The sequence below is a fragment of the Prinia subflava genome, chromosome 6, assembly GCF_021018805.1.
Source record: "Prinia subflava isolate CZ2003 ecotype Zambia chromosome 6, Cam_Psub_1.2, whole genome shotgun sequence".
Taxonomy (NCBI): domain Eukaryota; kingdom Metazoa; phylum Chordata; class Aves; order Passeriformes; family Cisticolidae; genus Prinia; species Prinia subflava.
Window position 1 is genome coordinate 1,276,075 of NC_086252.1, and position 25,619 is coordinate 1,301,693.

General features: G+C 41.3%; 1 protein-coding gene across 2 annotated transcripts in view; it reads right to left on the reverse strand.

Annotated features, from left to right (window-relative positions):
* Nucleotides 1–1,261: 1,261 nt before the first annotated feature.
* LOC134551796 (uncharacterized) overlaps nt 1,262–25,619 on the reverse strand; it is a 41,938-nt gene continuing 17,580 nt past the window's right edge. For both annotated transcript variants that reach the window (XR_010080689.1, XM_063399781.1), the window contains exon 3: nt 1,262–1,525. Coding sequence is in view for 1 of the 2 variants with exons in the window: in XM_063399781.1 (XP_063255851.1) it covers nt 1,445–1,525 (81 nt within the window). In the remaining variant the exon portion in view is untranslated. The remainder of the gene's footprint in view (nt 1,526–25,619) is intronic.

Below are 25,619 nucleotides of genomic sequence, written 5' to 3' on the forward strand. Positions count from 1 at the left end.
CAGATCTATTTCTGATTCTCTGTCTGCCCCTGTGTCAGGCAGCAATAAATGAAACCCTTACTTCTCTATAAAGCTCGTGACTCTGGTATTTACTGTATCAGTAATGCAGTGACATTCTCTCCTTCCCAAGCAGGGTTTTTGTGGGGTACTGAGACATGGCTTTCAGAGAAGGCCATAAAAGGTATGTGGGTACCAGGACACAGGGGATTTGTCCTATCAAATCTCCAAATATTTACAGGAATAAAACAATTGATGCCAAGGCTGCCAACGAGGATGAAGGCATGTTCCCTTTTCTCTTAGACTCACACTAATATTTCATCTGAACCCTGCACCAAGCAGGCTGCAGTGCTGAGTGGATTAATAACTGCACAAATGTCCCAAGATACTCTGCTGCCTGTTGTGAGACTGGTGATAGGCCTTAGGAAGGATGCTCAGAGCAGGAAACTTGGATTCACAACAGACACCTACACTCTGTGAGCAGGGAGAAGTTTGTCTACATGTTCAGAAAGAGAGGCCTGAAAATCAGGCATCTTCAGAAGCAAAGGAATCTGTAATTGAAACGTGGTTTTTCTATCATCATCTTTTTGAGCTAGGATTACCATCTTTTTAAGCCATTGTCTGTTTTCCTGGAAAGCCTCCAATCTCAGGCTCTCACTCATGGCCCTCACCAGGAGCTGAGCAGGTCACAGCCATCCTTGGCACTTGGCAGCTGCTGTCACCTCTTGCACCCTGAGCCAGCACTGAGGGGCAGAGGACAGAAGAGTTTCCCAAAATGGCACCAACACTCGACTCGTTCTTCTCAAGGATCTCAGTGACTGGGCAGTCTACTCCCAGACAGGACACTAAAAATATTTTTGCTGGATTTTAAGCTATCATTTGTGAAATTAAGAAAGCCTCTAAAGGTTATGGTTAAAATCACCACCTGAAAGAACACTCTAGGGACCATTCTTGTATGAAAATTCCCTGGGTAAGTCAACCAAATGGCAATGAGAGAGCAAGAACCAGCCAACAGTGGCAGAAATTTTTAGGCAACATTACTAGAAAAATCATCTCAAATGGCCCTGTTATTCACCACCCCAGCCACTTCAGTTTCACTTTTCTGCCTTCTTAGCCCAGCCATTTACTGTGGCTTTCCATTCTGTAACTGAGGACATCATTATTCCAGGAGTACACCCAAAGGCCTGGTAGCTTCAAGAGGCTTTATTGCCAAACGAGATCACAGATTAACAGATCACAGAAAAGATACAGGTACTGGATTGCTTCTTGTTTACTCAGACCTTTCCTCAGGCCTCCTGCCAGCTTACCCAGCCTGCAAAGAGCGCGACTTGGCAGCAGCTTTGTGCCTCTTACATTTATTCTGGCAAATTTAGCAACTGATCTTCTCTTTACCTGGTGCTTTTGCATTAAAGTCCCAGTTGAGGCTCCCAACCGAGAGCAGTTTACATCAGTTCCTGGGTTCTGCTTTGCCATCTTTGCATCTTGTTCTTTTGACGAATGTGGAGATTGCTCCCAGCGATACCTGAACCTAAAATGAACCGAAAAATGTATTACAACTTTAAAGCTTGCCAGGCAGTGGAGGAGAAATTCACACCAATCCCAGCTCTCAGAACAGCTGTTGTGACAAGGTAATATTGCTAAAGAGTCTCAAAATAGAAGCCAAGGCAACTACTCTCCCTGTAAGGGTTCTGCTGTGTTTTGCAGTCTCCAGATGGAATCTAATTGCAATTTAAACCCAGAGCACAAACCCCACAAAATTTCCCACTTTTAAAAGTCCTTTCAAAGAAACAGAGAAAATGAAAAAGAAAATCATAATCTAGAATTTCTTTGAATCAACATGGATTCTCCAGAGATACAGCAATTCAATGATCTTTTCAGCTGAATTTAGTGAAACACTTTCTGTTAAATAACAAGGTGCCAAGGAAAAATAATACTTTATTTCATATACTTCCCATTATGCTCTGTGGGGTTTTTTGCAAGTCAACAGCAGATGCCTGGTGTAGCTGAAAATCTAGCACACATTTTCACAGATAGGTGTTATTTGAAACCATTTCATATTTGAACTTCAGGAATTCTTCCACGTCTCTCTCAGTCAGTTATCTCAAATGACATTCTGATAATAAAGGTGATTGACACAATTGTATTTATACTTGCTGCCTGCCTACACTCCACTCCTAGGGGTTGAGGGTGCTGCTAAAAGTATTTTGAGCACAGATTGGTCCATTCAAGCACAATATCCTTGTCTTGCATGAATGTATTTTCCTATTTATTTTTAAACCAGGCTATGTTATTTGCACCCATCTGCATTAGCAAGGTGACATCTACATATTTTCTTGTGGCTCTGTTGGATGTTTGCTGAGGGAGGGCTGCATGTTTCTGCTTCCTGATTATGTGCTGGGGGATAATCTACTCATGCAAGACAAAAACCAGTTCATTTTTCCTGTCTCAATTTGCCACATCAAACACGAAGAACGAGCTACTGATGGTGGCAAGAGTCTCAGGGTTTAGGAGTTCTTTGTGGATCAAATCACTCTTCCTGTGCCAATTTTTAAATTTTCTTCCTAATATGAGTTGAAATGCTGTGGTTTACCCCATAAAAATGTATCTATACAGTCTCATATTTATTTTTTTTCTCACTGCCTCTTTCAGTGTTTCTTATGATTCCTTAACTATGCACCTTGATCAATACCCAGGAAGAGGACCACGAAATAATCATGAAACAATAACCCATCAGTTACCATGAAATCTGTTACCTTTCCCCCTTTCCCAAACCATGGAGGTGTATGACCCTAGAACATAAACCATCTCTTCCTAATAAAGAGTGAGTCCTGTATCCTTCAAAAAGGAGATCTTTTGGGAATTTAACCTCTTGGCTGTTACAAAACCTGCTAAAAACAGGTTCATTTTAAAGTCCAGACACCGTTTTTAAAACCTCTTAAATATTCAAGTGTTCAAGAAAACAACAATGCACATAGGACATTGCTCAGAATTTACCTGAATGTTTTATTTTCTCAGTTTTGTCTCCTACACACTTCCTTACTAGAAATATTGCTCTAAGACATAATGAAAAGTAAGATTTAGCCAGAGCATGTTTTGCTTTGAGGTACATTTAGGAATTTTCTTCTTTAATAAATACGTAAGAAAATTTATTGCAACATGCATCTTTGGTAAGCTTCATCTCTGCTCTCTTATAACCTGTGCTCTTCTGCTAGGATTATATTGGGATGTGCATTTTATTTGGCAATAGATACTATTAAGCATAAGGGAACATATCAATTTAAAATTACACCTTGCATTCCTTACTTTATAATGCGAGTTTGCCAGTATAATCAAAATTAGAACTTCTGATGCTTTCTGCATGTCAGTTCAGAAGTTCCCAGGCCAGTGCCTTTGCCATCAGCCACACCAAACACTTTCTCTGGCCTTTTCCTCTACAGGCAGAAATATCTAATTTTCTTCATCTAAAACCCCATATTTCACTATCATTCAGGTTTTGAAGACAGGTGTTAAAATCTCCATTGAAAAAGAACAGAAGTGACTGAAACCTACAGGTTATTTTTGCTTCAGTGAGACAACTTGATTGACAATTTGCTACGATTAATCCAGCTCATTCCAGCAACGTTAAATATCTCAAAACAAGTTTCTGAAAGGAGTATTAATTTTAGCTGAGTGAGCCTAATTACCTGTTCTAGATAAATTGAGTATTTAAAGAGATCTCAGTTCCCTCCTTCAATAGCTACACTCATGTAATAAGTAAAACTCATACAAACTTTTGTTGACAAAAGAGACATTTCAGGCTGCAATTATTATTTTTGCACTATTATTGCACTCCTGCACAAAACAGGAGTCACGATCCCTGCTCTATTATCATTATGGCAATGTTACTTGTCAAAGCTTCACCTGTGGCTCTCTTACTGTACAAGTGACAAATACCCCTAAGTAAGTTGAGTTTGCAGTACAAGCCCTACAGTGACACCTGAGACTGAGCAGAGGACTAACCTGCTTTCACATTGTAGCTCTCCCTTGGATCATCATACATCTCCACAGAAGTACACCACAACCTTTTGCTCTCTTCATGCTCTAATGAGGGTTAAACTCATTTGTATTATTACCTTAATACCACAGGATGGCAATGGTAATCGTTTCATCAGTCTGTACCTTTTCTTGACTAGCCACATTAATTTTTTCCCATTCAAATGAACCCTGGGAGTTAATTGAATTATCAGTTTTTAGATAGAGAACATTATTAGCCTTCTATTTTTTATTCCTCCTATAGACTCACTCCCAAAACTGCCTTTCAAAAAGTCTAAGTGCCAGCAGGAGCCTGTAGAAACAGTGTTTCTACAGATTAACAAAAAGGTGTAGATTGTGGGAATTCTGCTGTGTTCACTCCCAGCCCAAGGAGATCCTGCTGAAAGCACAGGACTGGGATGAGTTATGCAAACACTGCACTTTTTCCTTCACCATATCTATTTATTCAGGACTGTTGACTAGTTCTATGGATTAAATAAGGAAGCAAACACAAGTGGTGAGGCACTGCCTTGACCCTGGATTTATATCTGATCCTCAGGCTCAAACAGAGGCCATGACAGGTTTAGCTCCTCTGTACAAAGCCCTGAAAAAAACCCACATAGTAATAGACAGCTCCTGAGCCCCAACTACCAGTCTCTGCACTGAAGTGCATAAAATCAAAATGTTCAGTGCAAACAGAAGCAGCACAAGAGTCACACAGCACCTGGCCACAACTCAGCTCAACTCCCCACAGCCATTTGGCTGGGTAAGCTTTCACAGGTTTTCCTTTTAATCTAACTTGCCCCAGTTTTGCTTCAGCCTGTGCTTCCAGATAATTTCCCCCACCCTGCTTTGGGGTTATAGTTATTTTGGCAAACTTAGAGAATGCAGGAATTGAAACAGAAATTCTGAAACATGCTGGAGCTTTACGTAACAGGTGCAAAACCAGTATTGCTCATGTGAACAATAATAATAGAAAAACATACAAACTAGACCTACGAGTGGGCTCAAATCCACACAGTCCCTTCCTTTACCTCAAGGCAGTAGCATTTTAATCCACACAACTGCTGACAGGCATTTGTCTACCTTATTTCAAAAGACTCCTCAAAAAGCCTTGTGAGCTCTTGGCTATTCAAAATGACTCTTCCACCTTTCAGACAGACAGCTTTCCTCCAGTCTGTGTAACAAACATATTAAAGCTCATCCATTGCAGACTGGACATGAAGAACACTGTTACCCACCTCATTTTTATCCAGAATTTAAGTGTTTTGGGGATTATTTTATTTTATTCTTCCCCTCTCCTTTCAGATATTTTTACCTTACCAGAGGACCTTACAGCAGAGCAATCAATACCCCTGTCAAAAACCAGCCATGCTATTGAAAATCCTGCTTATTCCACTTCCACTCAGCTAATGTAGCTCCAAAATCCTGCAGCTCCTAAAGCAAAGCTAATCTGTACACAAGACAGCACATATTCAGGGCACCATTCATAATCACTGCATTCTGTAATCAAAGATAATGTGCAGGGGGCTTTAAAAAAGCTTTCCAAACCCATGATGAAATAGATGCAAAACTAGTAACCCCCATTGCTTCCTCCTTCCCCCAGCGTGTTACTCGAGTGCACGTGAAAGGAAGGCTGGAGAGCTGACAGGAGATGTGGTCTGCCTTAATTTGAGGAAGCAGCCCATTGCTTTGGGGACTGACACACACATTTAATTCCTGCAGCCTCTTCCAGGGTCTGAAATGCAACACCTGGCTGCAGCTGAAGGCTGCCTCACAGTCCCAGTGTCAAACACAGTTGGCTGTATTTGCACCTGGGGATGATGAGCTTGGTCCCCATCACTCTGTATTGCTCAGGATCTCTCATTTTAATGTGCTGGACTGTGGCACAAGCTAAGTGAAAAGAGTGCTTGACACAGTGAACCCAGATGTTTTGAGATGCCTTTAAAGAGAAAGTGTGCATCTAACATCTCTGACAACATCAGGGTGCTGCTTTAGAAACAACACAGAGATATTGAGACCTTTGGAGCTCATGGAAATGGATCCAAGTTCTGCACCCATTTGGGGACCACAGAAGCCAAGCACCTGGCTTTGAGGAGTTTTTGCACTATTCTCTCAAGATGCTGTAATTGACAGATCACAAACCCTTTTATTCTGATGGACACCCATCCTTGTTCCTGGAATGCTCCCAGAAACATCATCTGTGGCAAGACTGTATTATGATAATTGCAAAGTTGAAAATTGCAAAGCCTGGTGGAGTCTGCGTAGCAATGTTAAATTAAATTTCTCACTGGCTTCAAGGCTTGCTATCTGTAATTAGTGGCTTCTGTTCTTTATTACACTGATCAGTAGTGCAGCGCTATTCATCACCACAGTCTTAGTTGATTATCCTTGCTAATGATTTTCACTGCGAAAATAATCTACAGGTCCTGTTTCTAAAGATTGTTTTGTGTTAACACAATTGGCTGGTGAGGCACCACCGTGTGCTGACAAGCTGGAGGTGGGAAGTTTCTTAGCCTGTGAGATGGCAGCTTGGCTGAAGCAGTCAGGAGAGGAAGAAAGCATTGTGATTTCAGTTTGGCATTGAGGTTGTTACTGTTATCTGCCAGATGTGTGAGAGGGTGGGAGTGAGATTGTTACAGAGTGTTGAGGGGAGCAAAACAGAAAAATAAAAGATTTTAAACTTCCCTGCAATTCTAAGCAAGCACTGCTGGTCATCCTACAGGAGCCAAAACACCTTTATGGCTAAACCTGTACTTGACAGAATGGACAGCACCTACTCTGGGGTTTAAAGCAGAGGTGTTCTCTCCCTGCTGAGTGATTTTTGCCCTGCAAATGGGAGGTCTAGTCAGGGATGTAGTTTGGTAGACCAGACTGTATCTCTGAAAACTGAGATGTGGCAACCCTTTCTCAGGCTAGAGGAAACTGGCACAGGGAATGGAGCCAGCAGAGGACAGCCATGCTTTACTCCTCATGCAAATGCAGATAATAGATAACTTTCTTTTTTCCATGGATCTTCTATCAGAATCAAACAAGTTTTGTTCAACAATTGCTTTTGATTACCTAAGCCCCTTAACAGCTATAAAAATCCAAAGCTGAAGCTTGTCATGCAAAGAACAAACCAGACTGTGAAATCAGACAACAGCAGCCTGCCACCTGCACTCAGTATTTGTCCTGCACTTGAGGACAGGAACAGCACAGACCAATTCACAGTGAGCTCTGCACATGCAGGACCCTCAACAGTCCCACCAATGCAGTGAGGAAAGAGGTGAAGGGACTTGCACAGAGCCAATGGCATTTGTCTCTGGAAGACATTATAGCACATATGGAATCACCATTATTACAGGGGCTGTTATCAGAAATAATCTACATTTCAGCAAGAAAACAGAACCTGCCGGGGGGAGCAGAGCAAATGAAAAGGACAAAGCTCAGTGACAGATGTGTCTCAGAAAGAAGGTGCCTCTTGTGACTTTATGAGTAAAGTTGAGGAAGGCCAAGGCACAGCTGGAGCTGAACCTGACAAGGGATGCAAAGAACAACAGGAGCTTCTACAGGTACCTCAGCTAGGAAAGGAAGATCAAAGAAAGGATTCCTCCCTGATGAGCAAGACTGGGAAACTGGTACCAATGGATGAGCAGAAGACTGCTCAGCTTTGTCTCTGCAGGCAGCAGCACGGATCTTTTAGGGTATCACATACTTATTCACAACGGTGAGAATCCCACAAACTGCACAATTTGTACCTAGCAGAAATAACCAGAGAAGGAGCTTTCAGCTCTTTACAAGGAAAATGACATTTTCTTATGAAATGGAGTTTCACAGGCTGCAAACCATGAGTGCCCATTTTCAGAACTTGAAGCTCTTGTAACAATTAACAGAAGACATTAGCAAACACCTTCAAATACATTGTCAGTGAGGTTTTCACTAGCACAGACCTGTGAAATTCCTGCAAGTACTTTGCTGCTGAACACAGGACAGAAAATCCTCCTTTCTGTCTGTGAACAGAACCAGGGAATTTACAGTGTAGAAGTCTGGGTGACAACACCTCTGTGGTAGCCCCTTTATAGGTTGGGAGTGAACTGTGTTGCGCCTTTTTCAGCCCTGCAGGTATTGAAGATTGTGTGTGTGTAACTGCTTGTTGAACATCTGCAAAAACTGCAGCTTGGAACAGGTAGTAACTTTTTCATCCTAAATGTGTCCAGTGCCCAAATCCACTACTTTCCTCAGGTGCTTGATATCCCCTGTTGAAAAATACTCCAAAACAAATGTGTTTATATTTCTATGAGCTTTCTCTCTTCAACTGCTGGGAGCCAAATGAAGTGTGATGTTGACTTCAATCTGCTTTGCATAAAATACACAGAACAGACCTTTGCATTTCTAATGCTGGGAACAGCAGCAAGTAAACACTGCTTTCAGGGGAGGCTCAGGATCTGCATCTCCCTGGTAAATGGTTAACTGGGTGTTTCCCGTGGTAGCAAGATGTCCAGTTTGCTTTTCCTCTCTGTGCCAGACAGTCACACACAGTCACAGAGGGCTCAGGTGCTAGAGAACCACCAGAGGCTCAATGGTTCTTTGGACAGCCCTCAAACACATACTTAGCCAGTACTAATACATAGGTACCTCTTGGCTTTCACCCTAAAGAGACAGCTGGCATTTATTTCTCCCACAGGTGCTCCCGGGAGCCCCTCTAGAGCTTCTGGGAGTTCATGGAAATCCAGCTAGACGTGCTCATGCCAGGATCACCCTAGGACAGGGCTGGCTTTTGCCTTCCTGTGCTTAACTCCCCAGGCCTTCTGTGCCAGAGCATCGCCTTCCCTCCCAGCCCTCCCTGAGCTCAGACCTGAAGGTCAGGCTGCAGTGACCTCCAAACCAGACCCAAAGCACAGGAAGAGCTTCCTCCTGCAAGGGGATGAACTTCTAACACACAAGCATCAGGCAATGCTTTTGAGTGATGTAAAGGTATAGACAATAAATCCCAGGAATGCATATGGGAAGAGCTGAGAGCAGCAGAGGTGGCTTGCACAGGGGGAAAAGGAAGCCATGAGAGAGATCCTGTAGTTGCAACAGCAATGGATGCCAAGCAAGATGTGAGTATGGACATTTTTAAGATGTTGTGAATAAGGGTGAGAGACGCTAACTCACCTGCCCTTTGAAGAGAAGAGAGGGAAAAGATTAAGAAGAAAAACTACACAAAACACCCAGTGGCTGTGTCTTGGCAGGACTAAGTTAAATACACAGCTTTGGGAGCCAAACACAACACTTCTGCTTGCAATGCAGGATATATGGGCTGAATAAACATTCCTCAGAAACTACTGAATCATGATGCTGGAAGTGACATTCTGCAAGAGTTTCTACTTGTGGTGCTCTCTAATACCTGCCTACGAGGCTTTTAACTGCCTTTCACCAGCAAGTTAAGATACAACATTAAACCCGTGAAAGAAAGAGGGCTCAGCCATCCATTTAACAATGCTCAAGTAACACACCAGTTCAGATAGGACAGCTACCCCTAAGTTCCCAATTTCACTACATTTGCATCTCTAAAGCTAAACAAAGTGCCACCTGAATCTTAGTATTGTTTCAAAGTTACACCCTCTCAGCCCCCCCTTTTACCTTTTTCCTTATTTCTCAACCTGAAAAATTACCTTCTAGTTTAGGATCAGAAGTCCAGATTGAGGAATTATAGATTTCATGCTAAGTTTTTGCTTTCCTGAAGGCCTTCATTGTTAATGAGCCTTTTTATTTCCCATCTCTCGAGCAATGTTAAAGACTATGGAGTGCAGTTAAGCCATAATAACTCCATGCAAAATCCAAACACAAACAGTTTCAGCTAGACATTAAGTCAGGTCCTAGACAGTTCTATAGCCGGATTCCTTTGGACAATGGGAAAAATATGATGAATTTTACTAGTGTGTTATTTATTTCGATTTTCCATTAGCCAAGAATTTAACTACTCTCTAATACCACTCAGGACCAGCACGTCTGCTGAAGGGTATGCAAGTCACCAGAAGCAATAAAAGTGAAGGGAAAACAACACTTGAAGTGCTGTTTACATCTCGGTCATCTGTCAATAAATGGCAGGAGTGTACAATAAGGAAAGTTTGAGCATTTCAGAAGACGACTGGTGGCTTATATTACCAACACGTGAGGTGCAAGGGAGCCTCAGTAAGACAGCAAAGATGTGTTGGTTGTGAAAGTTGTTACCTTCCCTGCTCCCAGTAAGTCATGGAAGGAGGCTGCCACTGACAGGAGAGGAGATGAGAACCCAAGGAAGGTGACAAGGTGGAAAACCAGCAGCAGCCAAGAGACAATCAATTTGCTGCAGGGGGCCTGGAGACTGGAGTGCCACACATCAAATCATCTTCCACCTGCCTGCAGGGAGGAGATAACCTTCCCCACCCCACTCTCCTCCTTTTATCCTTAAGTAATAAATTTTGAGCTGCACGTAGCCCAAAAAATAAACTGCTTTCTGTTGTCTTCCTTTTAATATTTAAGAAGAACTGAGCCATTCAATTTACCTTACTCTGGTCATTGTGCTCAGCTTAGAAGCTTTCTGCCTGGAGATAGCCAGGCAAGGTTCCACACTGGAGAGCTTCTCCAAGCAACCCCTCCCCACCTGGGCTGGGTTGCAAGAACATACCAGAGCACCAGAGCACTTACTGAAATCAGAAAACAAAGCCATTTTATTCTGCTCTGAACATGCAGGAAACCTCGTCAAAAGGAGAAAAGAAACATCTTCCCACACTTTCACTGGTAACTTGGGATTGGAATCAACTTTTTTCTGTACATGAAAAAGCATGTTCCAACTGCAGAGCTGTGCTCCTCCCCAGCTGCAGCAAAATTGCACACCCCTGCCTAAGCAAGGGAGGCATTGCCAGCTCCCACCAGCTGGAGAGCTGTCCCAGACGTTCTCACCACGGAAGAACATCACAGGCTGCACTTTAAATAGATTGCTCCTCAGTGTTTTATTGCACTTGAGCAGCTATGCCTTTCTTTGAAGCAGAGCTCGTGATGGCAATTTGTTTTTCCAACTTTCAGTGGTACCATAAACTTCCAATGACAGCTTCATTTAAAGCTTGGCTCATAGGAAGGCTTTGCTCAGACCACAGGGGTGTCCATGGAAGGACACAGCCAGCTGAGTGGCAAGCCTAGCACACATTAATATCAGGAGTATATTTATGCAGAGACAAAGGGTTTTAGAGTATAAACCCCAGTTCAAGTCCCCTGTTCAGCAGGGGGGTTGGATTATGATTTTCATCCTTATTCATGAAAAGGTGATACAGGATTGTCTGGGCTTCTGTAAGTGCTGAGCAGTTGAAAGCAAATGACTTTGGGCACAAAGGAACCTGGTGGTCCCTTCACCAACAGGTGCCTCTGTTCCAGCCACCCACTGCCACGCTGCTCCCAGATGACAGAAACAAAGCAGATTAAAGCTGCTTTTGTTTTGAACTGACTTCTTCCTGAACATTACCTTCATGCTTTCAAAGGTTTCAGATAAACATTACTGGAAGTGTAATTCTTGTTATTGAAAAGAGGTTTAATGTCTTTGAAGAAAAAAATAGGCTTTGTAGTGATAAGGTAGTAGCTTATTTTTGGTAACATTACGAATTATTAACATCCCATTAAATATTTTCACTTCAAAATAGGTGAATAATGTGAAATTCTTGAGAAAATTAATCCTTATTATTCTTACATGCATAGGAGACACAGGCTCTGCTTTAGTAAATTGGGTGTTGGTAAGTTTTCTATGTTTTTACCAAATCTGCTAATTTTTGTCTTTCCAGGTCACTTTCCTTCATTCTGAATGAATATCTAATGGTGGGTAATGCAGACAGAATGCCAGAGTGTCACAATAAATTGTTAATTAATTGTGTATAGATTGGTGATAGGGTTTCATATCCATCTTCTGTCAGATGTACCAGCAACTTGAATTATAAGCAGGGTTTCTAGCTCTTAAAAGGGGAAGAAATAAAAACCCTCAATAAAACCCATAACAGATCCTCTAAACAAGACACTGGGAGTCTCCACACTTATTACTGTGCTGGAGAAGAGGATTGCTCAGATTCTGCCCTCCCTGAAGGTAGATTTTGTATTTGGATAGTGAAGAAAGGGGTGTCAGCAGAGCACAAGAGCCAGCAGGAGCTGTTGTTTGATCCATACTCTTGAGCCAGCACTGGCACAGGAGCACCAAAGTGCCTTTTCCTTGGGCAGCTGGAGAAATGCCCCAGCCCTCCTGCTCAGGCAGAGGGATAGCTGCTCCTCTGGAAGAGGACAAATTAACACAGCACAACACTAAAGACTCTGAGGCAGATCTCAGAATTAGGCTGATGTTAATGTTTCTTCTAGTTGAAATGGAACATCTGCAGCTCTTCCACAGCACAGAGGCATCAGGACAGAAAGCAGTGTGCTAATAGGGAAGACCCTGAAGCTTGGCTTGCTTAACTAAGATGACAAATCTTGCTTTTCAGCAGGAGAAAGCAAGAGCAGACAAGACTGAAGGAAACACCAGTGAGAGCTCAGCTTTTGTCTCTAAATGAGAGCCAATGTCACCTTCCCTGTTTGCAGCCAGAGGAGGTTTGGGCACTGCTGCCACCCAACAACGGGCACCCTCCAGTCTCCGACAAGTCCCAAAATACCTCAGTAGAGAAACAACTTGCTCCATGCTGAAAGATAAATGCTTTTTAAAATTAGATCTTCCAGCCATAAGAATGTTGAGAGTATTAGGAAGTGCCCTGGTTGGAATGCATTTCCTTAACATTTTAATATAAACTTAAACTAAACTGTGTTATAACAAAGAAAAATATTTATAACCTGAAACCCCCCCCACAAAACAAACAAACAAACAAACAAACAAAACAAAACAAAAAAACCCTAAACAAAACAACAACAAAAGCCACAAACAAAAAACCAAAAACAAACATAAAAAACCCCAAAACAAAAACAAACAAAAAACCCCCAAACCAAAACCAACCAACCAAAACAAAAACCAAAACCAAACCAAAACAAAAAACAAACAAAAAAAACCCCCACCAAAAACCCCACCAAACTCTTTACTAGTAGTTCTCTAGACAAAATAGCTGCCATATTATTGGGCAGAATCTTTTAAACTTCCTTGGAAGCCGTTCACATCATTAGATGGCATGTCTGCAAGTCAATGGTAGAGCCAAATTAAATTAAAACTAATGATAGAGCTGAATATTTTTACAGAGTCTTTGAAAAAGAGAAAGAAATATTTGTCAAAACTAACTCTGTCAGAATAATTTCATTTCTTGAAATGAAGCCATATTCCAAGATACACCTGAAGTACTAAGTGACTGAATAGCAAAGTATTTCCCTAGGTAACATTTACAAAGTATGCCTTACTAATAATATGCTTCCCTTTAACACTTCACTGTGCTTTTCTGAAGTTATTGAGTATAGTGACATTAAATTTAACCATGCCTTGCATGTCAAAACATCTGGAACTAACACAAGTATATATACACACACTAGTAGATTGGTAAAATAATTTTTGCTTGATGTTAGAACAAAGCCCTTGAAATTTCTATTGAATTAACATTAAATTACAAAATTCTAAGTTACAACCAGAAAAGCAAACTCTTTTTTCAATGCTTTAGGTGTTTGACAGCTGTACTTGGCTTCCTTGCTTAAGTAAGGCTAGATAAAATAGAGGAGAGGAAGCGTACTAGAGGAGGCCAGGAAATAAATTCCCCTCCTATTAATAATGAAAGATGTACCCTGTTTACAAGAGATACTTTCATGGCCTGGTTAGCAGGTTCTTCTGCTCTTCTCAAAACTTTGCACTTCCTCAATAGATAACAAGCTAGGCAATTCTTTCAGCTGAAATTGTCATTAAAAGTCACCTTCCTCAGGAAGCCACACAAAAATTCAGAAGATCATCACCAAAAAGGAAAACATGGATGTTTCTGGATGGCAAAGTATTTCACTGATTCTAAGACATAAAGCAACAGTGGTTCTCTCATATCAACATCTAAGAAATAGCATATAATGATCTGTGCTTTCAGAGATGAAAGAGAAACAAATGTAAGAGGTACTAAATAAAAGGAGGATGACACAGGAAACTTGTTAAGTGTTGCTTAGCAATGATGCATTTGTGCTATTTGTATGGATAACACACACATTACCTACTTCGATAGAAGAATCACATTTATGTTTATCCAGAAAAATGTAAAGGCTTTAACTGGAGCACTGCTGGCTGGTTTATGGGAAACTGGTCCCCTTTGAACTTCTGGTTCACTACAAAGCAAGCACTGACACACAGAAAAAAAAAAGGAAACTTTAGTTTTGTTTTATTTTCCCTTCTTATATTATTGTTAGAATAACATCGTGGGGATGTTAAAAGAGTGTTTTGTTTCCTGCTGCCTCTTCTTTAGCCAATACTGTCTATTTTTTCCACAGCTTAGAATTCTGCAAACACTGGGATCAAAAATAATGCTGTTCTACACTTCCAGCTTTTATTTTCCACACTAGACTTTTAAGAAACTTCTAGGTAAAATAGGAGTTCAATCTTTAAGTATTTTGAGGATGTGGACATCTTTCCAGAGCTGCTTAGAACCAGTAATTGAAGCGCAGACAGAAATATATCCTAACTGAATACAAGACAATGAGATTTTACTGGTGTGGCATGCTAAATGCATGGTATGTGAGAAGGAACAGACCTCCTGGTTATCTGTCTGAAGTGACAGCACGAGTTTGGGACAGGCTCTGTTGTCACACCACGTTCCAGGCCAGCAGGGCTCGGTGTACGGCGTGGGGCTGTCTCTCACACACACCCCTGCTCTGAGGCAGCAGGGAGAATTCACCTCAGTCCTTTTGCATTGAAATGAGGCACCTGGTGGCTTAAAATAACCTTTTATTTGGTTTTACCTTTTCCTCCTGTGGAAGCACAGCATCAACTCAGCCAAATATGAGACAGAGCTCATCAAGAACTACACTGATGCAACTCATCACAGAATTTATCTTATTAAATTATAGTGGTGATCCTTTTTGCTTGGTGATCCTTTCCTTAAATCTTTCTCTTCTAGCAGGTTTCCTTTATCACCACATCCTTCAAACACTGCAAAACTCCAGTGAGGGCTCCGATCAGCAGGGACACACAGCACATTGCCACACTTCCTCAGCAGGAGCTAACAAACCTGATGGGCTGTGCAACTCCAGCAGGGACAGTCTGTGATGGGAACAGCCTCTGAGCTAAGGCTTTGCAGTGAAAACCCACTCACTGGTGTGCAGCCAGCTCAGGGGAAACAGGCAAGGTGCACCCATGGTTGTAAGCCAGGGACAGCACTCCTGGAGAAAGTGATTGCAGTAGGGGCAGGGTTTGGTGTGATGGTCACCACCCCCCCTGTGGCACTGGACATATTTCATGTTGCACAGCACCTTAAGGGTAAAACTCTGATGATCCCTTCTGACAGCAAAGCTCACCATTGCTCCTCAGCCAGCAAGGGCCTTTGGAATGACATTGGATTTTTATGCCTGAGTCACCCATGTTGCTGTATACCATCTCCTCAGCACTAAATCAATACAAGATTATCTATCAAAACAGTAAATAGTTCAGTGAAGTCACTCACAGATAGTGACAAGATAGATTCCCCTTTTACAGGCCCAAATTGAGAGTGATTCTCCATTAAGCATTAGCTCCATTTGTTCAGCACTCCAAAGAGGAAAATGTACAGAAATAGGTGGTGCTGAAAAATATTCTGTTCAGACTAAAAATACCTTCACACTCAATTATTAAGATTATGAAAATGCACAAAGACTTTTCCTATCGATTAGAAATTTATATTAGATCCTTAGCAATCAGATATCTCTCTCCCAGTCTCACTGTGGACCTACAGCATTCTCTCCCTCCCTGGAGGGTGGGAGGCTTGAGTTCACGAGGAGCACAAAACACTTTGCATGAATCAAGAGCTTTGGAAGAAACAGGATTACCAAATGTTGCTGTGCCTCAGAACACAGTGGAAGATTGTGTTTGTCAGCAGCAAGTGGTCTGTTCTCAGATGCTCCTATTGAGACACATCTTTAGGAATACATGTCCCAAATCAAGAAATGGGGAAAACACACCTCTATTTAGGTCTTCATCACTTCTCTAGTCTGGTACCTTTCACCTGGCCTTCTGCTAATTAACAGAGCTGCTACAAATTGCCAGGGCAAGGATGGCAGAGCTTAGCTGCTTCCCCCCACCCCTGAGTTGTGGCTGCAGAGCAAAAGGTGTGGATGTTGTGCCTCCTAAAGGATACTGCATCCCCTGCGCTGCAGAAACACCCACATTGCTGCTGCCTCCAGCACAGAGAGCACAGCCCTCAGGGGCTGACCCAGCCAGGGCAGGGTGCCTGGAAGCAGCCCCAGCTCAGGGCTAAAACAGCAAGGACACGCTGCTCTCTCCCAAAGACACTTCCACATGTCCTTAAACACGAGCTGCTCTCCACAAAGACGGCAAGTGCAGCAAGTGCAGGCTGGCCCCTTCCAAATCCTCACACAAATCTCTCTTCTCTGAGCCAGACTCCTAAAACCATATGCATCTTCCCTAAGAAAACACCTCCCAGCCTGGTCCAGCATGCTCCCACACAAGCTCATCATCACTGATGATATTTCTGTGTTCCACTCTTTTAACTCTGTCTGCCATGGATTTTTTTTAATTGCTCTGACAGAAAACTCAGCAGCCTGTGAGGGATCCACCCACGGCATTGTTCTTTGCACATTTTCTTCCATGTATGCCTAACACAGCAATGTGATTATTACAGTCTTGCTGTTTATTATGTGTTGCTGCCTGAGTGACTGTGCCTCTAACTTCTATTAAATTAACAAACTCAGCAGTAACATTAGTACCCCCTACCCTGCTAAGTAAAAAGAAATGAGAGTAAGAAAACGAACGCCAAACACGTAACATGGAGTACTCTCACTCAAAAAGCTCTTCTTGTTCAATAAATATAATTCATTTACAAGTATCTAACACAACTGTTCAGGTAAAAACCATACCTGGCACATAGACACAATTTTTTGGACACACTTCATCAGATGGTTATCACAGGGTACCAATTCCCTGCAATGGAAGAATTTTGTAAATAAGAGGACTCCAGCAGCATTCTCAAGTCAGTAGAACCTGCTCCTTTCTGAAGGCTTCATGCTTCATTTTCACATCTAGAATTAAATGTGCTTCAGTTTGACACTCTCAGGTTAACTTAGGGAAAAGATTTCTATCCAGATTTGAAACTACTTCAAGTCTTGTTATAATGCAGCCTTTCATTTTTTAGCTGATTCTGATTTTTCAACCCTTCATGGCAAAAACATATTTTGAATTTAATATTTTTCACAAGTTCACAGGTGTAGTTTACTGTGGCTGCAAGCTAAAAAGCTTCAGTGGATGATGCCAAATGTGAAGAATTACACAACAAACTAAACATTACTGACCCTCCAGGATAGTTATAATGATCAAGAGAGTTTAAAAGCTGCTGCATAAATATCAATGGTGTTTTGAACTCTCCTTCCATCACAGTAACATTGGACAGTCCCTGACAAAAAGTCTTTAAACAAATCCTTTTTGATAGTCACACGTATGAACTTCACAGCCATGTACAGAGCCATTTTTAGCTTCAGCTAGAGATTCAAATACCTACTGTGCACCTCAAGTCCAGATGTGTCATTGCTTTACTGAAAATGCCCACTTCACACAACTGTGCCACACAGTTGCAGGAAGCAACTCAGCTGGGAAGCAACTCAGCAACTCAGGAAGCAATGTCAGCTGGGATGCTCTAACATTTTCACGCCTCCACTTGCACAGAATTTTGCTAACTTTTGTGATTTTGCTGTTCAGGATAAGCCAAGTTTTGAAGACTGAAAAAAATAGAAATCCCATGATACTTGTCTGGAAGGATGTCAAATAATAGGATTGTCAATACTGATATTGTGATGACAATGGATCAAGGACAAACTCAGTAAACACAGAGCTGAACTTTATCTTAAAGTAAACTTTAAGCTGAACTTATGTATGCTTAGAGGCAGCCTACATAGGAAGGGAAAGTCAGCAAACTGCCTGATCCACCTGGAGCACCTACAGAGCTGACTTTTTAAGCAGGGAGTACAAGAGGCTCTGCTGAAAGCTGTTTTACTGCCTCCAGCTACAGACAACATCACCTTCAATGAAGCCCAGGCAGGTTTTGCTCAGGCTGGGAATGACGCAGCCTCCATGAACAAAGGGATCACCTTCAAAGGGTGCAGCTCTGAGGCACAGCTGGGAGATCCCACATAGGCACTGAACCCAGGTGGTGCAGAGCACTGTAAATATTGCCATGTTAAACTAGAGCTGTTCAGGCAAACAAGCTGCTCCACCACTTCTTCAGATTGTTGAAGGCTGACGTGTCATATGTCAAATGTAAACAAATGGATGCTGCATTTGTTACTCAGGTATATTCCCCATGAAATTTAGCAAGTGTTGATCTGCATCCTTCATCACATTATGTTTTGAATCCATGTAACCATCTAAAGATTGCATCCCAGCTTAACTAGAAGTGATGGGCCTCACACAGGAACTGCTGGGTGAGATTTCTATGGTGTAGATAAAGCAGAAAGTTCGAGCAGCTGACATTCCTAGTCACTCCTGATCTCGAACCCAGTGCCATCTCTAAACTCATGTAATGCGTGCACATGTAACATCTGCTTGTCACCAGGTTTAAGATTTCAGATGTAGTCAGGAAGGCTTCCTCACAGGCCTTTTATATACAAAACAGAGCTAGAATCTGACCCTATTATACCAGGGTTTTATTTTGAACACACCCATAAAAGACCATGAACAAACTGCTGCCTGTGTTTTTCACACTAGCATATACTTTAACTGCAGGCAGATTAGACACTCAGGCTTGGTAGATAATCCTCTGTACCATATTGCTAAAGGAAAAGCTGCAGTGTGCTTGCTGACAGTCCCCAAAAGAGTTAATGAAAAGATTTCTCTCATATGGGAGTGGTCAGGGCTCATTGTAACAGGAGGAGGCTCAAAGATGAAAGCAGTTATTTGTGAAGATTCTAACTTCACCTGATAGCAGTTTTAATAACAGCACACCTTTCCCTCTTAATGTCACTTCTTCTGCATTACTTTCCATTGCACAAATAGGTTAATTGTTCAAATTACACTTCAGGATAGAAATAAGGTTAAAGATGATCTGTAGCTTATGATGCTCTGTTTAACCACCAATACAAGCTGGTAGAGTTTCACTAAGTAAAAAAGAAGAGAACATTGGGAACAATGCATAGGAAAGCCTAAACATGAAAGAAAAGGTTGAAAAAAAATCACAGTAAATTAGAAAAGTCACACGCAATTAACATTAAAACCCCACAGTATTACAAGAAGCCAAATAGAGTGTTGCCTTCTACACAATTAAACACAGAAACATCTCAAAACCACTGCTTTATATTTCCTTCAACATCTGACATTAGTACACTTTACTTTTCTCTTGGTTTTATTCAACTCCACAAAGGAAGTCCACTGGGAGAATAGGATATATGAAAACTAAATAGATCACTTATGTCAGGCTGGATTCTCTCCCTGGTGGGACTGGTGGAAAAGCAGAGTTGTTCACTTGAGTTCTACTAATGCCAAGGGATGTAAAGAAAAAAATATATATACTTCCCCTTTCTGATTCACCCTGTGACAAGAAATTAATGACAAAAGACTACTTCATGGAACTTTTCTTCATTTCTCCATTTCAAACTTGCCAATTATCTGCCTCCACTATCCTTTCCTGTTACTTTACAGCTCCCATTCTGAGCTGCCTTCACTGTCTGCTTCATCCTATCAGCTTTCTTTCAGTTATGGCTCCATTTATCCCAATATTTGGAACACAATTCTTGGTACAATTTGACATGCCTAAAGGCTCAAATTAAGGTAGATTGTTGCTCTTGCCGTTCAGATGTGCTGTGCATTCCTACTCTCCAGCCCAGCTCTGTGGATGTTGTGTAAATGTCAAACCACGTTTTCTTCTTTCCACCAGAATCTTTCAACCCTTCTGTCCTTACCCTGTATTTATCACCTTTCTGTTTTATGAAGCTCTTGAAAAGAAAAAAGCCACCCACAGCACTGTATGAATTCCCTTCTTCTCCCTCTTCTGCCTCCCACAGTCTCCTTTCACTTTAATCATTAATACAGTTTCAAACTACTTATCTTGATGACAAGCTTTAAGATATTCATCCGTGGTCAAAAGCCAGAGAAAAACATTCCTGCTTCCATACATACTGGTTGCTATTATTCATTCAGGTTCTCCAAATCCTTTCATCAAAACGAGTTTCTTCCTTTATCATCTGGCAGCCCTAAGAAACTGAGCCCCTTGGGAGCTCATCTGTTCTGAGAAATGCTGTCTTAAATGTGCCTTTATCCTGTATTTTCACAAAAATGAAAAGAAAGTTTCAGGAGCTTTATCACTGAAAAATCATGAACCCTTGTGAGTGTTGTCAGACAAAGAAAGGGGAAAAAACCAATCAAATTAATTGTTAAAGTGTTCAAGATGCAACATATTGGCAGCTTTGTTTACCAGATTCTCTCAGTGCCTCTCAGCACACTTGCATATAATGTATATTTCCAGCTCCAGTCCTGCTATTTGACTGGATATAATCACCATGGGCCTCGCTTTTACCTCACAAAGAGGTGCTCAGTTAGAAAATATCCTTATGTTGCCACGCAAGCAAGAGAAACAGAACTGAAAGACAACAACAACAAACCTTCAAAGTGTGCAGTTTAAAACATGTTTTTCTTCAGAAGCAGAAGCTTAATCTGAATTTCATGGGTGGCAGAGATAATTAGCTTAAGAAAACACATGCATTTATTATTAAATATAGCCATAGGATGTGTCAGAAGCATCACCTGAGTGATTTATATGCAGACAAGAGTAGGGGGGAAAAAATATTGGGCACATACCACCAGACTCATTAAGCAGGTATGGATTTCATTCATAAGAACAGCCGTGAGGTGAAGCATTCCACCAGAAAGGAGCAGACACAAGAGCTGCACCAATTTTACTCTCTGGTGATAATCTTTGAAGATTTTATCACCACTCTACTGCCTAAATTCGAACCTCAATTCCACCTTCAAAGCTGAATAAAACAGAACCCCCAGAGCCCTCCTACTGATGCCTTGAGAGGTTACCTAGAACAGAGGCTAGACAGTGCTAAAGGAATAAAGTCAGTATTTATTAACAAGGTCTTCAGAGGATACACCCTGGGCAGTACAAGAGCCTGGCTGAGACTTCACTCAAGATGGATGGCGTGCCATGATTTTTCACTTTTATAAGTGTTTGGTCCATTTACATATTGGGGTTAATTGTCCAATTACAGCTTCAGGTTATGAAGTCCCATCCTCCCAGTCTGCTCTCCTCAATTCCCTGTTGTTTAGACTTTCTGGGCCTGAAGCTGTAACGATGTCTTTGGTTCTCAGATTGGAAAAGGATTGTTTTGTCTAACTAAACCGTGAAGAGAACTTGCACTTGCACAGCAGCCTCAGAGCAGCCTGATTTGGATTCTACAAAAGCCAAGTGAAGTGCCCTGCCCCATGTGACATTGTGTTCCTTTAGAATTGGTTAGTGTTGGACACAAAATGTCCTTGAGGCTGTGCTGCTTACAGCTTAGAGAAAACCCCATGTGAGTGAGACACAGAGGATGCTCTTTACAGCAATGATAGACAGTTAATAATGTCAGTGGTAGGAGCTAATGGGTAACCTTTAAAAGGAGATGCAGAGTTTCATAGCTGCAGCTATTGCCTAACCATCGGATTTAACTTTTTTCTTTTCCTCCAACATCTTTCTCTGTAATTATATATCTAATCTCTCCACTTTGGATTATTTGTAAGGTGAGTTCTTCCCTGATTTTCTGTAGGACACACTGGCAGCCAATTGCTAATTTAAGAACAGTGTGTCAGCCTGTAGGAAACATGGAAAAATTTTGCCCCCAAGTACAAGAGTACATGTTATTATTTCTTTTTTTTTTAGAATAACTCAACTCCACCAGCCCTGATGTCTTACTTCATTTATATTGCAGTTACATTTGGACCTTTTACTTCTCGGGAAGTCTAAAAAGAGAATGTATACTCCAGTTTGTGGACAGTGATGAATAGCACTCATTCACCCTGAGGTGTCAAAAATATTTGCACGTGTTTCATTAATAGATAAATTAGGGTCTAGCTTGCAAACAGAGTGAGACCAGCAGAGGCAGGATTTCTTGCTGTGATGGCAAACCTGCATACTCTGGCTTTTTAATATTGACTGAATTGCATCTTTTTACAAAACATTACTGAATCTCCACATTAAGAGAGATCTTGTGCTCCTCCCTTTTTTCAATGCTGCCTTGTCCAGTGTTGGGCTCTTTTTTTGCTACATGCATTTCTCTCTTATCTTTAAAAGGAAAAAGAGTGATTTTCTTACTGACTCCTACACCTTGTCAGCTGAAATGCTGAATGAGAAACCACGTTTAGCAGTTTGCTCATTTAAATGTCTGCCCATGGGTTTATTTAATAAACTACATCATAAATGAGCTGAAAATGCTCACATCTTTCTAACCCCTTTCATTTTCTGCTGAGTAAGGCAACCCAAAATCTAGGCCTGAGGATGTTTATTCAGCACCAAAGTCCTCTAGCAGAAGCTTTTTCTTCTTCTTAAGTAGTCCAAGTGCTGAAATAATGCCTGGTCTCAAATTGCCAGACCTGGTGTGCACACAAGGTTATACTCTGCTTGCAGAAATGAGTAACTCCTTGCTTCCAAAGCACTGATTATAACAGCACCTGGCAGCATCACTGGAGACAGGGGCTGTTGGCATTTCCTCCAGACCCTCTGATGTAGTCATTTATAGCTCAGTCATTTATGTTTCCTTCAGCCTAAAACTTTATAGAGAATTTTTAGTGGCACTTTTGTCAGGTATGTTTTGTATGGCCCAATTCATTTATTCAGCCCATGAAATAGTGGTTTTGATGGAATTGCAGAGTTGGACTGCAATTGGTTATTTTCCCCTAATATGTTTAAAGAATAAGAATTGGTAATGAATTTTTCAGAAAAAGAACTGATTTTATGTCTGTATACTTGCCAAATATATTCTTTGAAGCTTTGAGGGGTTTGAAAAGCTAGGAGTAACATCTTGCTCAAAATGACTGGATCATATTTAAAAATACATTTTTATAAATAGGTACCAATATCTAACAAAATAATAAAAAAACCCACAAGCATACCAAGTCCACAACCTGATTATACACTTTTTATCCCATATGTGATAAGAGAAATTACACAGTGGATCTCCTGTTTGGCTGTAAAATGGGACCATTTCTGTGAAACCCAAGAAACTTTTTGTAACTGCAGGACTGAATAAGGGCAGAATTATATATCCTTCCTCCTGTATCCATCTGTATTTTTTTTTAAAGAAGAAATGAAATTAATTCAATTATCTCTTTTAGACTGATACACTATAATCAATTCAGCCTTCAAGCTTGGAAAGAATTCATGTCATCCAATTTGACTTAATCCATCTGACATCTCCTTAATGAGCAAGGAATTTTAACACTAGAGAAATATTTTATAAAATCTAGATAAGTAAATGGTCCCAACCGGCTGCTACCTCATGGTATACCTTGTTAGTTTAGTGTGTGTAATTTCTGGTTCTCTTAAAAATATACAGTTAATATTTTATGTAATTTTAGATCCATATACAGATTCAGTTGCTTGCCAGAGCTTTACTCATGACCCACTAGAAAATGAAACAAAGAAGAAATTAATAAAATAAAATAAAATAAAATAAAATAAAATAAAATAAAATAAAATAAAATAAAATAAAATGACACTGTCAAGGTTAACACTTATGCATTTCCATAGAAGTTAATCTCTTAAGTTTATGTCTAAGCCACTGTTCTGGTGCTTCTCTGGCAGTTGTTGTCATTCAAAGTCTTGCATGCAGCAATATACAAAATGCGTGTCAATTCTAGAGCTAACAAACAAAATGTCCCACTGAAAACAACTCCCCAGTTCCAGGTCATACAAAACACAAGCCAGGACTTGACTTTAAAACAAAACAAAAACCAACCAACTAACTAACCAACAACCCCCAATCTGAAATTAACTAAACAAAAAAAAAAACAAGTCACAGTAACAACAAAACAACCCAAACCCCCGAGTTTCTTTACAGAGCAGTATTTGTGTTGCTTTTCCTGCTTCCCTGGACATGCCTATCTTTGGCAGAATCAGCTTCTTGTGTAATACTTACAGCATTGTCTTGCAAAGGAGAGGGACAAAAGGAAAATCTTACCTCACAGTATTGTTTTGAGTCCTTGTGGTGGTGTGGGTTGTTAGGTTTTCCCCATTTACTGTATGTTTTTCCCTCTGAACCCCCCAGAGAGAGCTGGACTGTATAAGCAGGTGCAAGTAAGTGCTGCGAGGGACTGTGTCAGGAAAAAGATGGACAGACGAGGGAGAAGATTTGAAGAAGGGACTTAAGAAAGAAGGAGAGGGTGCTGAAAGAAGGATATAAGAGAGAGAGAGTTTTGAGACAGAGAAAAGATGAAAGACATAAGGGTGGTTTACCAAGTGGTGTGGATTCAGAAGTGTAATAGTTGGGTAAAGATTTTAAAATGATGGGTTCTTTGTACCCCCTCCCCTAATTGTTATGCATAAATAGATACATCCTCCCTACAAGTCCCTATTCTTAGCTCACTTAGTTACATGTAACTTTACCCCCTTTTCCCGCCGTTGTGTTACCCCTCCCCTCATTCCCAATTGGCCCGAAGGTTGCAACTCCTCCCCTTATCTCCCTAGTGATATGTTCTGATTTGATGCCACAAAGAGGGAACTCCCATTTCTCCTCCCCTTCCCAAGGATTTATAAGCTGTTGCACTCCTTTGTTCTGGGCTCAGCTCAGTCTGGCCCCCAGCTGCTGTTGGAGAAGTAAAGCTCCTGTTCAACTGCTGACTGACTGAGTCCTCCTTTCTTTTACTCCGCTCCGTCGCATGGAACATCTAGCTGGTGTTCAGGCTTCACTCAGGGCAAAGAACCTGCGGAGTTGACCTCTCCGATCGCTACGAGGGGCAACTCTTTTACACTTGCTCCGGTGCCTGGGCTGGCACGGGGTGAGGCCGAGGGGCTTCACAATCAGCACCGCGACAAGTCCTCTTATGAGAAGAGGATCAGTGTGCAAAATGACATAAACATGAAAAAGATTCTATTAAACTGTTATCTTGTCTAATTATCCTGTTAAACCTCCAGAAGTTTTCAGTAGACCCTCTCCAGTGACACTGAATTGCCTCAGTTTCTGGTGTTTGAGGAGTGAAAGAGACACTGCAGGTGAGGCTCAGCTGTTTGAAAGGACTTTATAGAAGGAAAAGAGGCAAATGGGTGATTATCAGATGTCCCCTGAAGGCAACCACTGCCCCTGTCCCACACTGGTGATAAGACACCCCTGAGCTTCATGTGGAGCAGAGAGCTGTGGTGAACATCCAAGAGAACTGAATGCATCTATATTTTAATTTAAAAACGAATGCTAACCTAACTGCAGAAGTAGGAAACAATATTAAAAAATTATTCCAATACAGAAGAGGTTAGCTATGAAAACAAAAACCAACAACAGCCTTAATAATTTCAAGCAAG